A 25,120-nucleotide genomic window follows, 5' to 3' on the forward strand; every position below is an offset into this window, starting at 1 on the left:
TGGTGTCCCAGAGTGATGTGGTGGTGTCCCCGAGTGATGTGGTGGTGTCCCCGAGTGATGTGGTGGTGTCCACGAGTGATGTGGTGGTGTCCCCGAGTGATGTGGTGGTGTCCCTGAGTGGTGCCCCCGAGTGATGTGGTGGTGTCCCCAAGTGATGTGGTGGTGTCCCTGAGTGATGCCCCTGAGTGATGTGGTGATGTCCCTGAGTGATGTGGTGATGTCCCTGAGTGATGTGGTGATGCCCCTGAGTGATGTGGTGATGTCCCTGAGTGATGTGGTGGTGTTCCTGAGGGGTGTGGTGTGTGAGGGTGAGGGGTGTGAGGTTGTGATGGTGTGTGAGGGTGGGTGAGGGTGTGATGGTGAGTGAGGGTGTGGGGGTGTGAGGGGGTGTGAGGGTGATGGTGTGTGAGGGTGAGTGAGGGTGTGTTGGGGTGAGGGTGAGAGATTGAGGGGGGTGAGTGAGTGACGGGGTGAGTGAGAGGGTTGTGAGGGGGGAGGGTGAGTGAGGGTGTGTGAGGGTGGGTGAGTGTGTACGGGTATGTACGGGTGAGAGGGTGTGTGAGGGTGAGGAGGTGTGAGGGTCCAAAGTAAATGGTGGCAGGGCAGACCTCATAAGAGAGAGAAGAGACTGAGGGGAGATGGAGGGTTGAGGGGTGAGGGGGGAGTGAGGAGAGAGGGGAGTGAAGAGAGAAGGGAGTGAGGAGAGAGGGGGAAGAGAGGGAGGGTAGAGCGGGATTGGAGAGTGGGGAGAGTGAGGAGAGGGGAGAGTGAGGAGAGGGGAGAGTGAGGAGAGGGGAGAGTGAGGAGAGGGGAGAGTGAGGAGAGGGGAGAGTGAGGAGAGGGGAGAGTGAGGAGAGGGGAGAGTGAGGAGAGGGGAGAGTGAGGAGAGGGGAGAGTGAGGAGAGGGGAGAGTGAGGAGAGGGGAGAGTGAGGAGAGGGGAGAGTGAGGGGAGGGGAGAGTGAGGGGAGATGGAGGAGAGGGGAGATGGAGGAGAGGGGAGATGGAGGAGAGGGGAGATGGAGGAGAGGGGAGATGGAGGAGAGGGGAGATGGAGGAGAGGGGAGATGGAGGAGAGGGGAGATGGAGGAGAGGGGAGATGGAGGAGAGGGGAGATGGAGGAGAGGGGAGATGGAGGAGAGGGGAGATGGAGGAGAGGGGAGATGGAGAGGAGGAGGGGGAGTGAGGAGAGAGGGGAGAGTGAGGAGAGAGGGGAGAGTGAGGAGAGAGGGGAGAGTGAGGAGAGAGGGGGAGGGGAGAGTGAGGAGAGAGGGGGAGGGGAGAGTAAGGAGAGAGTGAAGAGGGGAGGGGGGAGAGGGAGTAAAGACAACACAGACAACCAGATCGGCGGGAGTAAAGACAACATGGAAAATGCGAGGGGTAGAGGGGTAAAAACACAAACAGGAGGGTGCAGGAAGAAATTTAACGGGGACAACGGGAGGTGGGGGTCTGGAAAGGCAACACAAACTACCAAGGGGAGAGGGCCGTAGCAAAGTGAACACGGATAACGGGAAGGAGCAAAGAAAACGGGGACAGATAGCGCAACTGGAAAGTTACAATGCAAGCTGAGGCATGATGCAATTTAGCTGTGACCTGGAAGCATGTTAAAGGTCCAGCCAGGTGGCTCTTGTGTCACACTTGGCATGGAACTCTTGCCAGCTGTTGAGGGGTGCATTCCTGCTCAGGCCGAGACCTAAAAATCCCCTTGAGGGTGAGAACAGAAATGGAGATCTCGACCCTCTTAAAGCACTAGGTGCAGGTAGTAAAAAGTGCAAGCAGCAGCTCTAAAATAAAAGAGCGGAAGAGAAAGCACAGCGAGGCCAAATAAGGGAGGGGCAGGGCTGCTTCATGGATCAGGGAGGAGATGATGGGGGGGGGGGGGGGGGGGCTATTCTTTCACTGAGCACAACTGTGCCTTGGCTGAGGTTTAAATGACGCTACTCGAGAGTAAACACAAACAAGAAATGCCAGTAACAGACGGAAAAACAGCGATGTAACTGTAAGCATCAGTGCGTTCAAAAGCAGAAAGATAAAAGCGCAGTTACAAATGGTCATATACGTATCTTCAAATACACACGCATACCTACACAATATTTTGTTCTGTCCAAAAAACAACATAAACGTGATATTGCAGAGGTGCTACTTTTATCAGACGCACTCGTATTACACCAAAATAGCGCTACGAGGTAACTTCGAGCGCTGTGAGGTAACCAGATGGGCGGGAGTAAAGACAACATGGAAAATGCGAGGGGTAGAGGGGTACTGGGGTAAAAACAACGGGCGGTGGGGTTCTGGAAAGGCAACACAAACTACCAAGGGGAGAGGGCCGGAGCAAAGTGAACACGGATAACGGTAAGGAGCAAAGAAAACGGGGACAGATAGCGCAACTGGAAAGTTACAATGCAAGCTGAGGCATGATGCAATTTAGCTGTGACCTGGAAGCATGTTAAAGGTCCAGCCAGGTGGCTCTTGTGTCACACTTGGCATGGAACCCTTGCCAGCTGTTGAGGGGTGCATTCCTGCTCAGGCCGAGACCTAAAAATCCCCTTGAGGGTGAGAACAGAAATGGAGACCCCGACCCTCTTAAAGCACTAGGTGCAGGTAGTAAAAAGTGCAAGCAGCAGCTCTAAAATAAAAGAGCGGAAGTGAAAGCACAGCGACTCAGCGAGGCCAAATAAGGGAGGGGCAGGGCTGCTTCATGGATCAGGGAGGAGATTTGGGGGGGGGGGTGTATTCTTTCACTGAGCACAACTGTGCCTTGGCTGAGGTTTAAATGACGCTACTCGGGAGTAAACACAAACAAGAAATGCCAGTAACAGACGGAAAATGTATGCAGCCACTGCCTAACTACCGCTTGCACTAACAATTAAAACTAGGGAAAACTGGAACGAAAGGAACAACATTTTTGTTTGAGCAATGTTCGGGAATGCCTCAATTTAAGGAAAGGTGTCCCCAAACAATCAAGCGTAATGCACATGTCACGTTACACGTTTGCTCTTTATCACACTAGTCTAAGCAAAATCGCAGAGCCATGATGGCGCCACGACTACAATGGCGTAGGTAGAATTGCGCTGTCGAAATGGTTATCGCACGTTTGAAAGAAACAAGGTAAAAAAAAACAACAGCCATTTAAAAATGAAGTTCCGTTTCTTTATCATACGGAAGGAGTCAACAACCCACAAGGTGGCAGCAGAGGCTTTTAACACACCGATGTGCTCAAAATTGCTAAGGAACGCGTCTCACTGTGATGAAAAATGGCGAGTTCATGTGAAAAAATGTGGTGTAAGGACGAGTGTGGAAATACAATGTGCAAACATGCCAGGTTCGTCCTAAAGGAAACAATGAGGTAGTGAATGAAAATAAACATCTAAAACGTGTTTTTGCTCAATATATGATCGCAAACGTGGCACATGCGTGTCTGAGCAATGTTCCACAGTGCGAGGTGCCAAGAGTGACTTAGTACCGATTCAGGTAATATATCGAAGATGTATGAAGGCAGTACTGGACCCACAGAGTGAGAAACACCAGGAGTTGAATCATGCTATCGGCGCTTACCTCAAAGTACAGTTGTTAAAGTGTACAGAAGTACGAAGTTGTGACCAGCTCTTTGTTGGTACCATTGGCGTGTTCTCGGTGGAAACGGAAGACGCGCAGCAATTAGTAAAAGAAAAGTCATGAAAGTAACAAGCTCTCGGCATTGCAGTTCAGTTCCGAAAACGAGGCCTGACACGCAAAAGGGATTTCCGGCCGGGAGAAAGGAGAGGCGTGACACGCACTGAAGGGGCGGAGAAACAACGGAGCTGGCTGCGGAGTCTGGTCTGACACGGAGGGACAGGACGAGAGGAGCCGGTGAGGGGGGGGCGTCGGGGCACTTTGACGGTGCCAGCCCCCCGTGATGGAAGCCCTGCTTGTGCCCGGTGAGCAGGGTTGGAAGTGTGTGTGTGTGCGGGTTTGTAAGACGGGGGAGGGGGGTGCGCGCGCTTGTATGTGCCTGCGTGTGTTGTGCCTGTCTGCGTGTATGTGTGTGTGTGTGTGGGTGGGGTGAGGGGGCGGCAGCGTGTGTATGTGTGCGCGTGCGTGCAGAGGGGTGGGGGATGGCTGTATCTGTGCCGTTAATGCGTGCGAGGGAAGCGAGTTAGGGAAGCGAGTTAGTCTGCGCAAGCGCAGCTTAGACGCTCGCTCCCGAGGTGAAATCTGACAGAGTGAAAGCGCGCGTCTGATTGCTGTCCGCTCTCCTAAATACGGGCAGCATAAGTTGTCGAGCTGATGCATTCATGCTTCGCATGAATGCCACATCAGCTCGACCAAAAAAGGACCATGACACAGCCAAAGCAATAGGAGCCCTACAGTTTAGGGGAACATTCACAACAGACCACAACCCCTACCATGAGACCAGTGGGTAGAGGAGGTTTCCAGCCTACTCTACACGAATCTCAAGATCAGTAGGCCAATGCCGCCCAGGGGACAGGCACTTCACTAAAGTACCAAATACGCCCTTTTGAGGAAGAACCAGGAAGAAAGGTCATACCGCAGAGGGTCTGCTATGACTCTGGATGGGGAAGGACCCGACAACAAACATCAGTAAGGGCAAGCTGAGAGGGTTCCTCTCGGAGTGGAGAAAGATACCTCCAACAAATAGTTACTAAATATAGTGCTCCTCTGGTGTTGCATAAAACTGCAGGATATACCACCAAACGTAAAACCAAAGAAAATGCACAGTGCTCCTCTTTGATTTTGTCCATTCCCTTTCTGTCCACACCCTCCCACGTACAACTGTGTGTGTGATTAAAAGCCTTCCACATACTTCAAATGGAGGATAGTACAGATTCAAAAGGACAACACAGCAACACTGTTCTACCTAAACAGAGAAAGTGTCGTATCTAAACTAGAACAAAAGATCTGGAGATGCTGGATACAAAGAACTGTAACCCTAACAGTCACACACCTACCAGGCATGCAAACCCCAGAAGCAGTCAGGTGACACAGACCAATGGGCTCCTCCTTCAAAGGAGTGACAACTCAAACGAAGTTATAGTAATATTTCACCACGGGGCACATCAGAAACAGACCTGTTCATCACACAACAAAAAGAAAATGGCAGCACTGCACATCCAGATATCCACACCTCCTGCCCCATGGGAACACCCTGTCAATAAACTGGACTAAGATATTTGTGTATGCTTTCCCGTTAGTCCCACTTAAATACCTCTTGTGATAAATAGGTGCAAATATTGTGGCTCAGGGGTTAGAGGCGGCAGACCTGGAGCTTGAGTTTCGGCCCTGGACCAGGGTTCAATTCCCCGCCTCGGTGGGTCTTGGGCTCAATAATCCCACGGACTTGATAATTCTTGCTCTGGTGCCTTCTCGACTCACGGGTTCACACTCTGCGACTCTGGGCAATAGCTTGCTTAATCTCCACATCGGCCCTTCGCGGCGGGATGCCTGGCTTTCACCTTGTGGATACCCTTCCAGGGTCATCTCACAGGGGAATACCAGGACGGGTTCCCTAAGCAAGCGCGGAGATGCCCCAGGGTAAGTCCTGCGCTATATAAGTTTCATACATTTACATTTACATATTCAATCATGACAATGATTCTGATGGACACACAGTGAACCAGACAAACATGGTTTTCATACCTGGTGTAGATGGCCAAAGGCAGGTTAATAAAGCTACATTTTTATCGCAAGATTTCTTTCAAATAAAGAGGGACACCTGTCGCCCAGCCAACCAGCCTAGCTGCGTGGCTCCGGAGGAATTCGACCACTTGGGCCTACGACAAACATGTATGGAAGTACTGAGAAAGGCCACAATACAAATGACAGACAAATGCCTTCCAGCTAAGTGGAAAGTTAATCTGCTGGTACAGGAAGACAACTGATGCACAACCTAACGGGGGCACAATCATAATTAAGTACCTAGCACACACATTGATTGGGGGGAGTACAAAAGCTTCACGAGAGGCACCATAGAGGAAAAGTTCTTCACCACAGCAGTCATGAAGAGATTCCTGGAGAGGATGAGAACTGTACCCACACCAGTGTGAGAATGCAACCTAGTAGTGACTCAAATAAAACGAAGGCACTAATTGAGCTAATGCACGAATCAAATTCTTCACAATGAAAACATGATTCCTGATTTCTTTTACATCACTGTGCAGAGTTGGTGAATTGCAAGTGCTCCCTATACAAGAACCGTACCTATGAATGCACAAAAGACACGATGGTCATGAGGACAAATCTTATTTCCTATCAAAGGTGATATCCCACTTCCACATCAATTAAGTGGCCCAACTGTTAGCCTTTTATTCAACAACAGAGGTAGAAAAGGCCCTACACACTCTAGATGCTAGTGGTTTATTTCCTTAGGAATCAACAATGTGTAGGAAATGGAATAGATTCTTCTTTTCATTTGTACAACCAAACATAAGGCTGCCAGTCGCAAGGAGAGCAATCGTGAGATGTATAGTACAGACCATACAGGCTTGCTACTGGTTAGTTGGGGTATCTTCTGGATAAAAAAAAACACAAGCCCAATCTACTAGGAAAAAGGGAAGCACTGTATAGCATTCATAGCCAGTGTATCCATAAATGACATTTGCATGGCAGCCATGTGATCATCAGTCCACACTTTTACAAAACCCCACTGTGTGGACATTGGGGCAAACTGAGAAGCAAATCTGGGCCAAAATGTTTTGACACCTGACTGCAAACACACACTCCCTTCAATCAAACTTCCCAAGAGGAGGGAACTCCTCTACATAATCAGTGCATAATGGCATGTGAAACCTGGAAAGATTAATGTTCCAAAACAAAAGGGTTATTTACCTGTAGGGTTAGTTTTGCAGATTAAAGACTTGTGTATTCACATTCATCCCTCCCATCTCTGTTAAGAAGAGGTGTGAGTTCTAAAAAAGGTGAGAAAACAATTCATAAGATAAGCTACAAGGCCCTAAAACAGTATAGTTCACCAAGAGGGGAGGGGGTAGGGGGAGTGTAGAGGGCAACCTCATCCTGGAGTGTTGTGCGTGTACGTCAAACGTCATAAGGGGATGGCTATACCGTCTACACCAAAAAAGAAAGAAATGGGCTCAGTTCTGGACCAAACCACCAGATTGTGGACTAATGCACAGCATGGGATTAAAAAAAAGTGCCCTAAAGCTATTCCTACAGGTAAGTAGCCTTTTCATTTTATATTTTTAGCTCACATATGCCTTTTCAGTAGGGAACCATAATTTTCAAATCAACCTATGTCCTCATCCAGTAGTACAGTGCAACCCGAATTGTTAGCCCACATACCCTCTGAATAAGAACACAAGCAGCCATTCACAGATAGAAAATGTAAGCCTGATAAGCTTGCCACAGACCCGGTACTGTATCAAGATAGTGAATTTTGTCTGTATTCTAATTTAGCGAGATGTGAAGATTAATGAATATCATCCTGTCCGACATTATAGTCCTCTTTAATTAGCATAGATTTTACAGACTGAGATACAACACACCAAAAACATGCGGATCAGTTGGAATTGAGGTGTCAAATATTTCTAACCGTGTCACCAATCTTTTGAAAATCTAAATATGTATTTGTTTTATTAAACAGGCTATCAGCTGTAAAGGACAGCACCGTATCTGCTATACTTTATCCAGGAATCAGACGGTTGTAGTGGAATATACCCATGACAGTGACACTGATATGTTTCAGGTATGATTCTTGCATTTTACTATAGTTATTGATTCATATATATTTTTATTAACGTTGTCAGAAAATAAAACAGACTGAGTGTCTTTAAAATCTACCTCGGAGTGCCGGATGATTGTTTTTGGAAGCATTGGATAATCTCATACCCGATCTATTTAATTATGTGCAATTATATGCATATGTAATGCTTAATTACCAGGTTTCCAGCGTGTGGCAAATTATCACCAAAAATGAGACTAAGAATACCTATTTTATTCATTTTTTTTATTTTTTCTCCCAGGTTCAATAAAACATTTAAACATAAAGGTAAACAACCAGGCTGTAATCGTAAGGACAATAGCATTGAGTATGTAAAAATTGAACACCAAATACTCCTCACATTTATGATGGGGTAGGAACCGTATACTTTGTACATAAAGTTAGGGCTTTATTGCAACAAATCTGGGCATTGGAGGGGAGGAGAGGGAATGAGGACCTAATTCCATTAGAGCAGTGACTAATATGTCTATCTGAAAACATACACACCTCAATTAAGGATCAAGGCCAAAAGGCACATTTCATTGGCTCTAGATCTTCTAAAATTTCCATGGACAACCTAAACCAGTGTACACTTTTCTACTGTCACACACCACTACATATTGGAGCACCTTTCACAAGTCCTCAAAGTTGCCTGGCTACCTCATGGTTTAGCAACGTCTTTATATTTTACTGCCAACCAAATATTCCATATTGTTTGCTTTTGGGGGTACGTAATCGTCCCAGACTCCCAGAACCATCGCCTTGGCTGGTAGTTCTAAGGGTGACTGAAAAACAGATGGTCATAAACATCTTTTCAGAACATTTATTGCTTTGGGCACTTCCAGGTTATGTGTATGGAGGTCCCCTTTGACACACATCTCTCTGGCATAGCATAGAAGTCACCCTTCTAAATTTAAAAAGCTGGATACGAGTTTTATTGATGTTGTGCAAATTCTTTAATGGCAACCTCTTGACGATTACTTCGTTCTCCCAGTCGGAGATGTTCTTAAATTTAAAACTTTATGCATGCTGTACCTGAGCATGCACGCATATTCTTTGGCTCCTGAGAGCCTCTCCCACCAAACAAATAATTGCTGTTCAACTATGCCAGCAACCTCATGGTAAAGTTAAAGATTTCATCACCTGGAAAAAGTGCTTTCTTAAAATCTCCAAGACTACCCATCTAGTGTATGGTTGAATGCGAGGTGATTCTCCCCACCCCCAAAACACATTTTGCCCTCTGTTTCCAGAAAAGAGGTAGATCGATTGTGACATTCCTTCGTGATAGAGAAGCAAGTATCATCAATTCTGTTGAATTATGCAAGAAACCTATTTAGCAGTTGGAGCATATACAGCGATTGTTGGCACACTAAAAGCAGTCAAGAAATGCTGTCTTTAAACTAGAGGTTAGCTTAACTCACTTAATTCTATGTAGTGTAATGACCCAGAAAAACCAAACAATTCCTTGGGATTATGCAGAATTAAGCAAGAAGAGTAATTCTGCATTTAGTGCTAGATCTTAGTAATACGAAATCCCCCTCCCATCTATTTTAGGTCTGATGGGCCATTTTTGAACTAAGAAATAGTGCTAAGGGCAACAAAATAAACACATTTGGTGAGTGCGGGAGCCACTCGCGCTCCCTGGTTGTGTGTTAGAGGTAGGAATTTCCCTCAACTTGCTCCTGGCATTTAGCGCTATTTTCTTAGCGGAAACTGCACCCTTGTGTCAAAATGGACGCAAGGATGCAATTTGTGCTAAGAAATCGTGCTGTATGCAGCAGAAAACACACAGTGAACACGAGTGGCTGCTCAAGCTAGTTCAGTGTGCTCTTACATTTGGATTTTCCCCCCCAAACCAAACCATGCAAGGAGTAATTACGTAGTTATCGGTAACCCTGTGCCAAAGAGTAATACAATTACAAAAATTTATCTGATTACTCCGGCGTGATTAAAACTACACCTGGGGCTACTTTAAACATGTTTATTGGTTCGCTATTCCTTTACAGAGTTGTAGGAAAGTGCCCCTTTTTGCATTGTTGCCCCCACTTTTTGCCTGTTATTGATGCTCTTTGAGTAAGTGTGCCATGGGTTTCTGCCAATCAGGTACCCAGGGTCTATGTTCTTTCCCTAAATCTGTACTGTTGCCCACCCAAGTTGGCAACTCTTTGGCCACATGTAAGTCCCTTGTAAAAGGTACCATAGGTACCAAGGGCCCTGTCACCAGGGCAGGCCTTTAAGGGCTGCAGAACTTATTGTGCCACCCTTAAAAGCCCTGTACCTTTACACCCACACACTGCCATTGCAGGTGGAGTGTTCTGGTGCTGAACAAAGTGAAGAGTCGCCATGGAACACATCCTTGTGTATTTGAAAGAGGCTATTAGTTATAGATTTCTTACCTTAGAATTGTCCCCAGGTGTCAGACTGGATCAGGAGAATTTTTCTTCAGCAGTACCCCCTGCTCGTCTGTAGGTGGCGTCGGTCGAATCCGTGTTCATCATTGGCGTCGTGATCGCCAGAATGATGTTGCAGTATCTACTTAAATGCCGCCCCAGCACGCTGACCTCAGTTCTTTCTTTTCCATGCCAGCCAGCGCAGATCGCTAGAGGGCGGTACCCCTAGACATTTTTTGGCTAATGTTTTTTGACTTTTGTCGACATCTCTTTCGAGTTTCTCGACTCCTGGTGCATGCAGGGATGTCACATCGGTGGACCAGCTTCAAGCCTTGTGACAAGTTGATGTCCGTCACTCATCCGTGCCACGTGTGCCTTTTGGTGTCTGGAGTGCGACCACGACCCAAAGTCGTGCTTCGACTGTCGGGCCATGAACCCGAAGTCTTTGTGGGAGCGGTCCTGAAAGCTTCTGGAGCCCCGGCAGTTAGCTCCGCGCCACTTGAGGTCCCGGTTGAGAGGAAGATTGCGGGACCGGTCACGGAGTCACCACCATCACTCCTCATCGAATTCTTCGGGTAAGTCGAAGCACAAGAAGAAGGTAAAGAAGCACCGTTGCTCTTCGCCTTCTCCCCGTCCATCGACCGATGCGACGCGGGATGCAGAAGGCAGTCTTCCTTCTGGTCTGTCTGCAGAGCCTGCTGGGAAGGCTCTGAGCTTCCCTCCCTTCCTGGGAGCTGGAGAGTCCCCGCCCAGCTTCTTGCCTTGTACGAAGCCCTCAACTCCATCTTTGGGCAGCCCGACTCTGCCGGTGTGCCTTCGGGCTTCGCGGACTCGGCTGGGGGCTCCAGGTCTTCGATGCCTGCGGCTCCGGCCTTGGCGCTTCAGGGCCCCTAGGGATCCAGGCTTGGATCCAGAACTGTGCCTGTTGACGCCACAACACCTCCTTCCGCACTGATTCCTTTGACGACCCCTCCGATGCCGGTCGTGTCCCTGGCCGGCGTCAACCCCGGCCTCCCTGTTGTCTTGGACACTGAGCCGGATCGACGTCGACCGACACAGACCTGTACTTTTGTGCCACTGTTCTCCCCTGGTGTTCCCTATTGCCCTGAGTGGCAACCAGAGGAAGGTGAGGAGGACTGGGAGTTTTTTTTTACCCTTTGGCAGACCAGCTGGAGGAGCAAGACTGGAGAGAGGAATTGTTGGAAGCAAGTGTTCTGGATACCTCCCCAGACCTTGGCATGCTTTCCCCCCTACTGTTGCCACGGAGGAGGGAGCCTCCTATTCTGTGGTGTCGCGTATGACAGCTGAGGCCTTTGACTTCCTACGGTGGCAATCACTATGAACCTCCTGACTGGGGTGCTTCAGCCAGCAGCGGCCCCTTCGGAGCCCCTGCTGGCGATCAAGAAGGCCCTCAGACCTCCTTCTAGGCACTTGGTTCAGGCCTAGCACATGGGCTCCTGTGGAGAGGATGATGACCCGATGCCACCGCCCGGCCGACCTCATTTTCCTCTCCCAACACCCTACCCTCGAGAGCTTGGTGGTCCAAGCCACAGCTTCTGAAGGCGCGTTCCATTCTGTTCCCCCCGATAGGGAATCCAAGAAGCTGGACCATGTTATTTTATGTTATTTTGTATTATAAAGCACAACAGCTGCCTCCTCAAAGGGGCGTCCCCGCGCTGGTGAAGGAAATAGCTGACATAAACAGAGCAAGTGCAAACTAAGCTGAAGGAAAAAGAAAAGTCTTAATGGCCTTCCTAAATTCTAAATAATTACTGAGGCCACAAATCTGCACAGGGAGTGTATTCCATAAAGTGGCAGCTCTGTAGCTAAAGGAGCGGCCATTGCCACAAACTTCGTATCCGGGGAACCACTACCAAATGCTGGCCCTGTGAGCGAAGGAGCAGTGATGGAGCATATGCCGAAAGAAGGTTGGCCAGAATAGGAGGAGTGGCTAATTTCAAAACCTTAAAGGAAGTACATAGGGTTTTAAATGAGATATGCCTGGCCACAGGTAACCAATGAAGACGGCGGGTGGCGTTGGACACAGAGCAAGACTTGCACAGGTCTAGAAGGGTTCTTGACGCTGCATTCTGTGCCCTTTGCAACCTCAGGACCTCCACCTTATTGAACCCTAGATAGAGAGATAAGCCATAATCAAGTCCAGACAAAATCATCGCCTGAATGATGACCTGACATGTAGATGCTTCAAAGAAGCCCAGCAATGGTCTGACCCCCCCGTAGAAGTCCAAAAATGGTCCGTGCTGTTCTTTTGGTTTGGACTCGGTAGTTTAAAGATATATCCAACCAAACCCCTAAATTATTTATAGCTTGTTTAGGGGAGCGGGGCTTGCCCAGGCTGGCTGGCCACCAGAGGTCACTCCATAAACCATGGTCCCTACCTACTAACAGTACCTCTGACTTGTTAGAATTCAGTTGGAGGCAGTTAGAGGTCATCCACTCTGCCATTGCCCCAAGGTCGCCCTGAAACTTAAGGGTGTCCCGCTCGGTGTTTTCAGAGAGTGCCACCAACAACTGAGTATCGTCAGTGTAGGAGACCATGGTCAAGCCCCTTCTAAAGGCTACTGCAGTCAAAGGTTGAACATAGATGTTAAATAGCAGGGGACTGAGGGAGGAGCCCTGTGGCACCCCTTGTTTAATGGAGTGTTCTCCAGAAACAAACTGGGAGCAGATACTGAAAATGACTTCTCATGGAGAAAGGAGGCAGACCACTCCAGTACCAGGCCCGTAATTCCTACCTCCGCAAGGCGTCCCAACAGTATGTTGTGAGACACAATATCAAACCCGGCGCTCAAGTCCAACAGGGTCAGCGCCCACGTTTGCCCCTCATCCACAGCTGCCCAAAGATGTTCTGTCACAGCCAGGAGGGCTGACTCCGTGCTGTGACCAGGCCTGGTGGAGGCCTCCAGAAGATCTTCGTGCCCGAACCTTCAGTGTTTGTTCAAACCGGAGAATCCCCATTGAAAGTAACAGGGCACCCGACGCCAAAACAGTACCCTGCACCTAGCCGCCTAGTGTCGCTGTGGGTGTACCTTGGACGTTAACTTGACCCCCCCCCCCCAGCCCTGAGGTTAAGTCCAGGAGCATTGCTCCCTCAACCTTGTGGCGTGCTCGTGGGCCTCAGCACTCTGCTCCCGGCCGCCCTAGTGCCGCTGAGGGTGCTTTAAGAGTGCATTGAGAGCACTGGTTCAAACCCCAGAAACTCACCCCTCAAGACCGTTTACTTACCTGCAAAACGATAACCCAATTTTCCTCCATAGGTTTGCATTGACTGTTTTCCTCTGAAAAACTTCGAAGTGTGGAGGGTGTTTTGTATGGGAACCTAAAAAAATGTGTTTTGAGAAACTGTCTTAATTACCTTTTATCTATGAAATGTTACCAGTGTGATATCTAGGCATATCACACTGAATAAGTAAAGAAATTTGAAAAGTATTATGAAAATTAATCGTACAGTACCTGCTAAGTAACTGAACAGTAATCTCAACTCTTTCTAAATAATTGACCTACCTGTATACAAAACAAGTACATACAACTGCATTCAACTACTGTTTTTTGAAAAGTATTATTTCACTTACCTGCACCAGACCTGCCTTGATTCTAGAAATAAAATAAAACTCAATAATATTTTTATATAAACAAATTGCTCGGAGTTCAGTCCTTGGGTGTGTGACATAATTTGCTGCCGGAGTGTGTAAAACAAATGCTTAACACTACCCTCTGATAAAGCCTTAATGCTCGCCCACACTACCACAAAAAGAGAGTAAGGTATTATCTACTTTTACCTCTACCTACCTTTGGGGTTCCACTGGACTCTGTGCACACTAAACCTTACTTTGATATGATATATACAGACCCAGCTTCCTACAAGAGTGTTCACTTTTGCAGCTTATAATCCCACCTTGCTTTCTGTGCAAATGGATCCCATGAGGCAAGACACAGCTTTGATGACTCCTCTTTCTTTAGGGCTTACCACATTTCACAGGTCTCTGGGAAGACCTGCGCCCCCCCCCCCCATCCCACTCCCCTCTGATTCGTAGCCACACCTGCTGTTCTCACTCGGTTATGTGTATTCACCTGCAAAGGTATCCTGGCTCTGGGCTGGTGTTTTTGCGCTCCTGGGGAGGAGATGCAACTGTTCTGGTAGTAGAGGCCAAAGTTTTGTAGGGCCGTGAATGTGTGTGTGAGGATTTTGGAATGAGCGGGTTGTATATCACGAGCCAGTGGAGCTCCCTGAGGTATGATGTGTGTTGTGTGTGTGAGGAGTTTAAAATGATTGGGTTTGTATATCATGAGCCAGTGTGGCTCTCTGTGGTGCAGTGTCGTGTGTGAGGTTGAGGAGGAGTTTGGCTGGAGATCTGGATGTTTTGCAGTCTTCTAGTGGGTTGCTTGGTGATCCCGGCCTAGAGGATGCCTCTATAGTCCAACTTGCTGTTGACTAGGGCATGAGTGACCGTTTCTTTCAGTGTTGCTTTGGAGCCTTTTGAGGATCTTCCTCAACACTTGGAGCAGGATGCAGGGACAGCATTGACTTGTGCCCCCATATCTAGTTTGCATTTGATTATTCAGAAGTTCCTGGCGTGGATGCTGGGTATCTGTGTGGGATCCGGATTGCAGTGAAGCAGCAGAGTTCATGAAGTGGTAGGGAGGCAGACTAGTGCTGTATCTTTCCTTACAATTTAAAAAACGATTTTTCCTAACTGTGATTGCATCGTTTTTTAAAATTTTCTTTACCTGTCTTTGCCTGTGGTTGTTACAGTTTAAAATTGTAGCTTTAACCTGCCTGTGATTGCATACTTTATCACCTGTTTTGTGTTTAAACTTGTGGGTCTTCCTTGCCTTTGACTGTCTCAGTTTTAACCTGTCGAATTTCTGGGATTTGCAGTCCTAACTCTGTAGTTTTTTCCCTCTCATTCCCTGCGACTATCAGTTTTCCCTCAGTTTTTCTCCCTTTCTCTGTGCTAAGACCTGTATGTTTAGCAGTCCACCCCCAGCTTCCATTTTGTGTAAGCAAGTGGGTGAAACCATTCCCCCTCTCCCCCAGCAACAGTGATATTTCTACATCAGAGGGAGAACAGAGGGTGCTCTGAGACCGGAGTAATCTGCTGTTTAAGCTGTGTTTAATAGGGACTGTGCACTTCGTTTTTTGGCCTGGAGAGGGAATAAAGTTTTTTTTATACAAACAGTATTGTTAGAGGACAAGTTTGTTAGGCCCTTATCTGCCTGTCTGTCTCCTAGGAGATTTCTGAATAGAGGAGCAGCTTCCAACTCCCTGGCCAGCAAACCTTGTCTGAGGTTGCTGGGACCTTCTATAGTCTGCTATTGGTTGGTACATGTCAGGGCTCGACAAATCTGAAAAATTGTACTAGTCCTGCAGGTCTAGTAACTTGGAAAATCCCCTCGACCCAACTGCAACCTACTTGACCTCTGTCTCTGAAAACGGAACAAAAGTGACAAGTTAACAAGATTTAAAGGCATTTTTATTGCTCAGTCCCTTTGTGAGCAATAAAAATGCCTTTAAATCTTGTCACTTTTGCTCCGTTTTCAAAGACCGAGGACAAAAGTTAGTTTGTCTTCCTGCTCGCCAGAATGGCTCTTCCTCATCCATTCTCCCTCGCAAATGCGAGCGGGCGAGTGGATTTTTAGAGCCCTGCATGTGTATACTGATTGGCTTTTGTATCTGGTGTTTCTATTGGATTAGGGTTAGTGTCCTCATTGGTTGGGTATTCAAGGGTTCTGATTGGTTTCTGGATCTGTGACTCAAGCAATGTAGGGTTGGGACTAGGGCTAGGGTTAGGATTTTTATTGGAAGTGGGGACTAGGGCTTCCTGTGTGATTGGTTGTTGGGAGTGGGGTGGGACTAGGGCTAATCCTTTAATTGGAAGTAGGGATTAGGGCTTCTGGTGTGATTGGATGCTGGACTAGGTGTGGGACTAAGAGTAGGGTTAGGCCTTCTATTTGAAGTAGCGATTTGGTCTTCCTGTGTCATTGGTTGCTTGGCCTTGGGTTGGGACTACTGGTAGGGCTAGGGCCTCTATTGGGAGTAGAGATCAGGGTTCTTGAAACTGATTGGGTGTGTGGACTAGGGCTGAGATTGTCTGTAAGGGCCAGGTCTCCTATTGGTTCTACATTGCAGGGCTAGTGTTGTGATTGGATAATGTTAGAACTAGGTTTCCATTGACTGAATGAGTCACCTGATTAATAGGCCTGAAAAAGGCCAAGTCTTAGGGCGTCTCAGCTCAGGCGTTGAGGCTAAGGGCAGAGAGGACAAGGGCAGTTGCCTGTTTGAGCCTGTAGGGCCGAGAGGACTAGGGCAGTTGCCTGTTGAGACTGCTCAGGACTAGGGTTAGAAATGCTGTCCATTTTCCCTTTCAGTAATACCCAGCCCACACCATCCACATCCACAAACAGAGCAACACACTCACCCCATACAATTTCTGTATGGGGCAGAAGTACTTTACTTAAGTGGCAGGAACTGCTGGGATAAAGAGGAGGAAAATATCCTAAAAAGCTTGTTCTTGCTGCCCAGATCATCAATGGTTCAGGCAGCAAGACTTGAGTTGGGAATTACCTCCTGGGCTATAACAGCCTGTATGGCCCTAATACGCTTCTGGCAGCGTCTAGGGTCAGGGGATTCGCTTACAATTTCCCAATGGTGTAAAGGTGAAACAGCCAATCGTGAACTATCCTGGGCGAAAAAGACGAGCCTCAATAAGTGAAGTGTATGAGGTGCTTGGTTTAAGGTTAGGCCCGCAGCTAGGCCATGTGTTAATAGACATGAAAGAACTTGGGTCACTGGGATCTGATATGTCTTGTATACATGACCGGGAGTATCTCTCGCGAAAAATTTCAGTGGCCCATATGACCTTGGATTGGGAAAATGATTAACATTTTCCTTATGTAGTCCGGCTACCCAGCTATCGTTTAAGGCGGGAAGTATTAAAAATGCGAATTGGGATAAACCCCTGTTACGCCAATAAAGGGGTTAAAACTTTATGATAGATAGTAATGGTAAATGTACTTGCACGTTAGGTACCCCATGTGATATTTTACTAGATAAACTAATCAAAACTGGTGTGTGGAGGGTCAAGGGGTATTATTTATCGACCTGTCACCTTGTGCCCCTAGTAACAAGCTAACAACGAACCAAAAAAGGTGACCAGGTCGGGGGGGGGGGGGGGGGGTCGTCGTGATGATGACTGAGAATCACAGGGTAGTGTGGGTCGAAGAATAGAAAGAGTCACTGATGGCTATTAAAATTCCCATCTGACCACCCTCATGGCGGAATTTCATCATGTGGGAATTATGAATCTACTTAAGCACCGTCCAGACCAATAGGTAACGGTGCGGAGGTAAATGTCGATACATTAGCCATAATAGTGCTCAAAAGACTATTGCTGATGAAGTGCAGTGCTCAAATGATAATGTGTGAATAAAATTGGCTACCTAGATCAAAGAAAATGTGTAATGAGAAATGTCTAGGTGTCAAAAGTAAAAACCCGCCTAGTCATCAAAACATGGGACAACATTATGGCGATGTGAAATGGTCAACATGTTTCAGCCGGAAGGAGCATTGCTCCGGCTTTCGTCAGGACCTCAATGAACAAAGTGCTACTGCAAATAAAAATAGTGCCAAGCTACACAAAACATTAAAGAATGTATAAACATGAAGTTGCTATCTGGATACTGTTATATCTACCAGGAACTTGGAGCCCCAATGTCCGCTGGAGACAGTATGAGTTCTTCTCCCTGTCAACAAAACAAACAAAGGTATACAGAATCTACTCAATTACACACACAAAACCCATGACCTCCCAGAGAACATACAAGAAAACACACAAGCGGCAATAATTTACATCCCGCACTTTATGAGAGCATACTAGCTACATCATTTAAAGGCATTTCATGTAAATGATACTCACCCAGCATTGTTTGGGTGACGGCCTCTCCTCACCTGGCAACCGCTCGGGGAATCTAAGGCCCCGCTCTAGAGTGCAGAAAATAAGGGACACAGTAAATACACAGTTCAACTGTGTCCTGCCAATTAGCTCTGCACGCTTAACCTAAAAGACGTGTGGGACAAACTGCCTCTGTCCGACCCTGTGACCAACCCATAAAAAGGACCAACATTGTTATGTGATTGAGTGACCCTCGACATGGGTGTAATAGCCGAGTCACCAAGAGTGTGCTATTTTGTAGAACCCTCTCGAGAGTTGTAATAACCAAGTCACCCAAAAGTGTGCTATGGCTACTGCAGATGGTACTAAGTAATTGTCTGGAGAGACCACAGACCAAAAGCTAGCCTGGGTCTCAATAGAGGGAACCGAGATATGAGCAGCCCTAAACAGATACAAGGGCTATACACGCACTAAAGTTTTTCCAGAGTATTTAGACTCTGCTAACAATTTGACCAGTATTCAGAAGTAATTCCTTAAAAACGGCTCAAATGAGATTAGACAGGACTTACCTGTCCGTCGGTACCCCGCGCTCTCATCGAGCGGAAGTGGAGGTACCGGCTGGAGCGCCCTCCCTGCTTAAATTCCGGAGCTGGTTGGGTCTGCGGGAGAACAGGAAGTGACGCCGACGGAAAAATAAGTCCGCCCCTGGAACCAGTAAATTATGTACGTTCCCATATCCACAAGTCCTATAATGTCTAAGGAGCGTGTCAGGAGAGAGTTTGCTTGTGTTGTTGTGCTCTGTCCTATACTCGGCAGCTTTGTTGTCATGTGTGGAAGCTACCTGATAGGCAGCACCAATCTCTCTCTGCGCATGCGATCCTTTGGCAACACTAGCCAGAGTGGGGCTCTTTGTCCCTACGCATGCGTGGTGTTGACGAGTTTCGTGATGAATCTTGTCACGAAAGCTAATATTTGAATTTTTTAAGAAGGGGAAAATAAAAAATACCCCTCAACAGAATACCCACGGAGAGAGTTAGTAGTGTAGTGCGTTTCCTTACACCCGGCGGCAGTGTAATTGTGTATGGAAATTACCAGATTGGCAGCTCCGATCCCTCTGCGCATGCGCTCTGATGGCAACGCCGGCCAGAGCAGGAAAGCAATGTCCCTGTGCATGCGTATTGTTGGTAAATTAAGTAGCGCATATTTACACGAAAACTAATGTTTAGATTTTTGTCGAGAAGCGATATAAAAGCACACCTCGGAAGAATACCCAATAGTTAAAGGCCGGCATATATAAATCATGGCTAGGAAAGATATAGAGCTATCCTAACTAAGTAGTCGGTCAGTAGGTTGGGATTAAAGATTGGCAGAGGCAAATATCCCATAATTATTCTAGGTGAGCTCAAGGGGTAAACGGAATGTGTTTACATCCCGAATATATAGACCCGGGAGGCGGGAAGTATTAAAAATGCGAATTGGGATAAACCCCTGTTATGCCAATAAAGGGGTTAAAACTTTATGATAGATAGTAATGGTAAATGTACTTGCACGTTAGGTACCCCATGTGATATTTTACTAGATTGCATGAAGATTTTGATATACGAAAGGAGTTTTTATGTCCGATTTGTAAAAAAATATAGGATTAAGAATCGGACAGAAGCTGTTAACCTTTTGATGGAAATGATGAACTTAGATATAGCCTGTGCTATGGGGAAATTTATGAGTAAAGTTAAAGTGTTCCTCAAGTGCACAGAGTAAGCTTCATAAGTGGTTCCCTTAGGATAATGCAGGATTGTGCTACTAAGGGATAACAGTACTTCTTCCGATTATAGCGGAATGATTTGATGTATATGAATACATTTTTTGATTTTAACAATTTTAAGATGATATTTGACTCTTATTTTAAAGGGAGCGTGTTATTTAATGTGTGATGAATAGGTGCCACATTTTTTATGATACTGCTGTGTTTATGCTTTTTAACGGAATGATATGTAAATTGTATACTTTTATGGTTGTAACAAAGCAAATAAAGTTTTGATTGACTGACTAACTGAATAACACTTACCACACCAAATGTACACCACACGCTTCACAAGCATTGGCATAGCCAATAGGTCTCGCATTTGGGACTTTATAAGTATTTAGCCATGCAACAGTTGGTGTTGTTGCACCAAGGATATTCTGCTGCATAACTAAATACTTATAGGGTCCAAAAAGCGAGACCTATTGGCTATGCCAATGCTGGTTTGTTTTTTTGTTGCTGTTTTGTTTAAGTTGCCAGATCTACAATAGGTGGACATGGTTTTTGTTAACAGTTCTTTGCATCAAATGAACTTGTTTTCATTGCTCTGAATGTTTCTATTCTGGTTGTAGGAAGCAGTCATTGGGGGGCTGCCCATGCGCCAAACTTTGCAAATGAGAAAAAGCCTGGTGCAGGTGCTATTTACAAGTGTGGAGTGATGGAGCCCCAGGCAGCATGACTCACTCACACACGAGTTCATGTACTGCACCTGCATACTCAGCATGGTTTAAGGAACCTCGACCCACTCCCTCCCAGGCATCAAACACATATTTACCTTGAAACTCTGAGAAGAGCCTGCCTGCTGCACTGACGGCTGGTGGTGTGTGTGCCTGGTGGAAGCGTGCACTGACTGCTGGTGATGTGTGTGCCTGGTGGAAGCGTGCACTGACGGCTGGTGGTGTGTGTGCGCCTGGTGGAAGCGTGCACCGAAGGCTGGTGGTGTGTGTGCCTGGTGGAAAAGCGTGCACGGATGGCTGGTGGTGTGTGTGCCTGGTGGGAAAACGTGCACTGACAGCTGGTGGTGTGTGTGCCTGGTGGAAAAGCGTGGACTGACTGCTGGTGGTGTGTGTGCCTGGTGGGGAAACGTGCACTGACGGCTGGTGGTGTGTGTGCCTGGTAGAAGCAGGGGCATTTACAGCATAGAAGAAACAAAGGAAACTGAAGAAGAGGGAGGGGGAGAAGGGATGGGGGAGTGCGAGCAGAGGAGCCTGATTACAGCAATAAAACAGATGGCAGCTGAGCACGCGCTCGTGAACGCAAGCTGCAGGCCAGCAAAAGCCTCTGGTGGCACTTTTAAAAGCCACTTACTAAATGTCTCGAAGAGACAGCATGCACTGTCTCAGGCGAGACCTAAAAACTACAAACCAACACTATGCACAAATCCATGTCTCAGCACCCACTACAAAATCACACAAACCCACACCTATACACCCTTCTATCCCAACTACCACACATTTCCGCCATCACCTACAAACAATACACAACTCTATCCTATACCACAAACCAATCCACTCATCACTAACACAACCCCATTCCATACCAAACTTAACTACATCCCATCTAGACACACACTCCCTGCTCTAATTACTCCCAACAGACCACTTTTTATCACTAACAAACATATAATCCGTCATCCATCATTTGTCCAACCAACACCCTCCTCTTCCTTCTACCATAATAACCCAAACGCACAACACATACACTGCACAGCACCATACTTTTTAGGTTTTGCCTCGCCAAAAAGATGCGCTCTGCGCATCTTTTTCGCGCAGGCGAAAACCTGATGAGAACTGTAGTGTGGCTTTGGGTCGGCCCTCGTCATTCATTGGCTGGCTCCATAAATGGAGCCTAGCCATTGGATGAGGGGCCTGTCCGTCAATGCCGGACCAGACACGGGGGCGTTCCCGACATTCTTTGGCTTTTGCCGACGTCACGCGACGCCGGGAACGCCCCCGATTCTGGTCCGGCATTGCCGGCACCCGCCTTCCGTCGTCAGCGTCTCTCCTCCCCCTTTCCCGCCCCCTCCCGCTTGTTTCCTAGTGCCCGCCTTCGTGCTCCGGCCTCTCGTCCCCCTTTCCCGCCCCCTCCCGCTTGTTTCCTCATGGCCGCCTTCCTGCTCCAAGGCCGTCGTCGGCCGTCGTCAGCGTCTCTCCTCCCCCTTTCCCGCCCCCTCCCGCTTGTTTCCTCATGGCCGCCTTCCTCCTTCCCCGCCCCCGGAGCCCGGACACAGACTCAGCGCGGCGGCTGCACTCCACCCGGACCCGGCAGGTTTCTGGGGCCCAACACCCCCGTCCAGCAGGTAAGAACGGCACCCCGGGAGGGAGGCGGGGAAGAGACTCGACCCCACTTGCTTAATCTTCCCGATGGCCCCCAGCGACTAGGGACCCTTATGAAAGCAGGCCTTCCCTCCTCTGGCGCACTCTGCTTCCGTGGGTGCCCCCCGGACCTTTGCCGATAGGTGTGAAGTAAATGTTGTGTGAGTGAAGTCTGCATGAGTGTCCCGGATGAGAGATGCAACGTGAGCCACCTAGCGTTTCAGGCAAGTGCAGATTCTGCCTTGAGCCAGATTAAAAAGCTCACAAAGACAAGGGTTTCTTTGGCATTAACATCTGTGCTCTTGTCAAAGTTGTGTACATCGGAATTTCTAGAGTTGTAATATGTACTTGTTAATAGGTATAAACTTATTGGTTTGAACACTGGATTCTTAAACGGCATGTCCAATTAGGAACAAATGGGATGGGGATGTGTATTTGTTGCTGCTCAACCTATGATGTGTATGGAACCACATGGCAAAGAGATCATTTAACTTCCAGGCCTCCCGGCTCCGGACTTAGCTCTCAGAGCCCCGCCGCCATCTTGGGCCAGGGTCCGGACCGGCGCACCTCTTGAGCCGCGTTTCTCCAGGTTACGGCTGCGGCGGGCTTCAATGTAGGACCCTAGTGTTGTTTCGGGTCTGTCGCGGTCCTTTTGGTGGAGAAAACGGGACTTTGAGCAGGTTTGAGACGTCGGTATATTGTTGTGTATTCCAAGTTCCTTGTCCACTCATGAAAGTATTTATTGTCTTTAAGAGTGGATTGGATTTGGGAAATGAGTTTAGAGGAGATTGGAGTTTGGGTGTCGGGACAATTACAGTCGCAATAAAGATAATTTAAATGCAAAGAGGTCAGCAGGGGGCAAGAACTGACGTGGCCGTGACAGAATTAATCAAAGGAGAAGGGTTTGGCCGGGGGAAGCCCCCTCCAGTATCTAAGGGGGTGCAAGTGGTGAAAATGGAAGGCCTGGCGCCTGAGACATCTGCATCGAAAGTGAAATCACATCCACCGAGTAAACTCGCACGTCATCGACATGTCAAGGCATGATGAACCAGGAGAAAGGGGCCGGCATGATCTGAGACCCACCCCCCCTGTCTCTCCCCCCCCCCCCCCCCACCCCCCCTGTCTCTACCCCCCCCCCCCCCACCCCCCCTGCTCGTGTGATGACTCCGCAAACAGCTGCTACGAACATCACAACGTCCGCTGCACTTGAGGCCTCTTGATGCGGTCGACTCTTGTCACATACATTGGATAATGAAATCAGTGACCATTTACACCCGACTGAACGGTCTTTTGCCACTTCTAAGCAGTATTTAGTAACACGTTTCAAGTGCATTCATCTTACCGACCTATGAAGTATAAAATACTGAGCTGGCCTTCAATCTATTCAACTCTGTCGGTTGCAAGTAGATCTCTGTAACAGGCGACCCCCCCTCCAGATATTTAACCAGCTAAGTAATGCACTCGTTTTGGGTCTCTATGTTTCGTAGTTAAAAACAAATAATCTTGCCTGGGTATAGAGTAAACTCTTTAATCGTGCTTCTGATAGGCCATAAGGAAGTAAATTGAAGTCTGCTAAAAAAACAATGTGTGGCCGTGCAGTTTACATGGGACAGTGTTCCATCACAGTGCAGCTTTAAGAAAAAATGCTATACAATCGAAATGATCATATTACCTGTGGATATGCACAATTACCTTCTGCCTGCACCCTGCTATGTTCCATAGACACAGTGAAGCCTGCTACCCATGCAGTCGAGCGCTGTGCACCTGCAGTTTTCTGATACGTGAATCACCAGTTATTCTTGCTGTATCTTAGCTGGGCTGCATAATATAAGAGCATAACGGCTGGGGTGTCCAGACCTCACTCGTCATCTGGTTTGTAGGTCTATGGCTGCAGCTCTGGGTTGTTTTCCTGACAACATAAAATTGTTGAAACTTTGTTGAATGCGAGATAACGTATCCTTAAGGGGCTGTAGTGAAACTGTGTAAAGAACAGGAGCTGGGGAGCCCTGTCATCTGTATTGCCACTGTGCTTCCCAACCTGGTTAGTCTGACTTTATCCCAATCAAAGAAGTATATTTTTTAATTGCTGCAACAGATCAGAAACATTATAAATAGTATTTCTTTGCTAAAGACGTGACATTTCCAACCCTAGTTATAGAATGCGGTCTTTCACCCATTGTAAGGAAAGCTGAGCTTCCAGCATCACCTAGACTGTCGGTTTTAAAAGGCCTACAAACTGCAATTGTGAGAAGTGAATGAGGTACACATTTTTTCCGACCCACTCTTCAGCTTTTCAGTACATCTAGGTGGCCCAGGGAATGAAAAACAAAGGTGACTTTCCAGATCACCTACTAAATATTAAACTCAGATAACCATGTTTGTTGCCATGGTGGCTTGTCGTCTACTTGTCTACCCCGTTCCCGCCCCCTACTGCTGCCTCGCTCTGTGTCTCTGACCCCGTTCCTGCCTCCCCCCACTACCGCTGCCTCGCTCTCCGTGTCTCCCCGGCCCCGTTCCCGCCCCCCTACCGCTGCCTCGGCTGCCGGAGTTGTAGGAGGGAGCCTGGCTGCCTTATTCCGTTCCTGTCGGATCTGGAGGCCAGAGAGCAGGAGCTGAGAAGACATGGGAGCAGAGAAGATGCGAAACCCTGCATCAAGGTACTTTTTTTTTTTTTATTCTGAACATGTGCGACCCAACACCCCCCCCCCCCCTCCCCCCTCCCCCTTGTGACGCCCCACCCCACGCCTACCTTGCCACCGGCGAGTTATGCCGGTCGCCACTGATCTCTGCTGCCTGGAATTTGTTGTATTGTACTGGAGAGGATGGCGTTATGTCTGATCATATAGATTCATTGGTTAGTCACAGTACACATGACTGCTGCTGCTGACATTGTGAACCTAGGGTGACATTGAAGCAACTTCCTAGGCACGCCATATCTAGGCTCGAATGCATCCAAGACCTAGCAGCCAGGCTGATACATGGCCTAAGA

General features: G+C 47.7%; 1 protein-coding gene across 1 annotated transcript in view; it reads left to right on the forward strand.

The window, feature by feature from the left end:
* PELI2 (pellino E3 ubiquitin protein ligase family member 2) overlaps window positions 1-25,120 on the forward strand; it is a 245,404-nt gene that overhangs the window by 29,370 nt on the left and 190,914 nt on the right. Inside the window, exon 3 of the mRNA XM_086937969.1 lies at window positions 7,596-7,697. Within this exon, the coding sequence (XP_086794095.1) occupies window positions 7,596-7,697 (102 nt within the window). The remainder of the gene's footprint in view (window positions 1-7,595; window positions 7,698-25,120) is intronic.

This window comes from Lissotriton vulgaris, chromosome 9 (assembly GCF_964263255.1).
Source record: "Lissotriton vulgaris chromosome 9, aLisVul1.2, whole genome shotgun sequence".
Lineage (NCBI taxonomy): Eukaryota > Metazoa > Chordata > Amphibia > Caudata > Salamandridae > Lissotriton > Lissotriton vulgaris.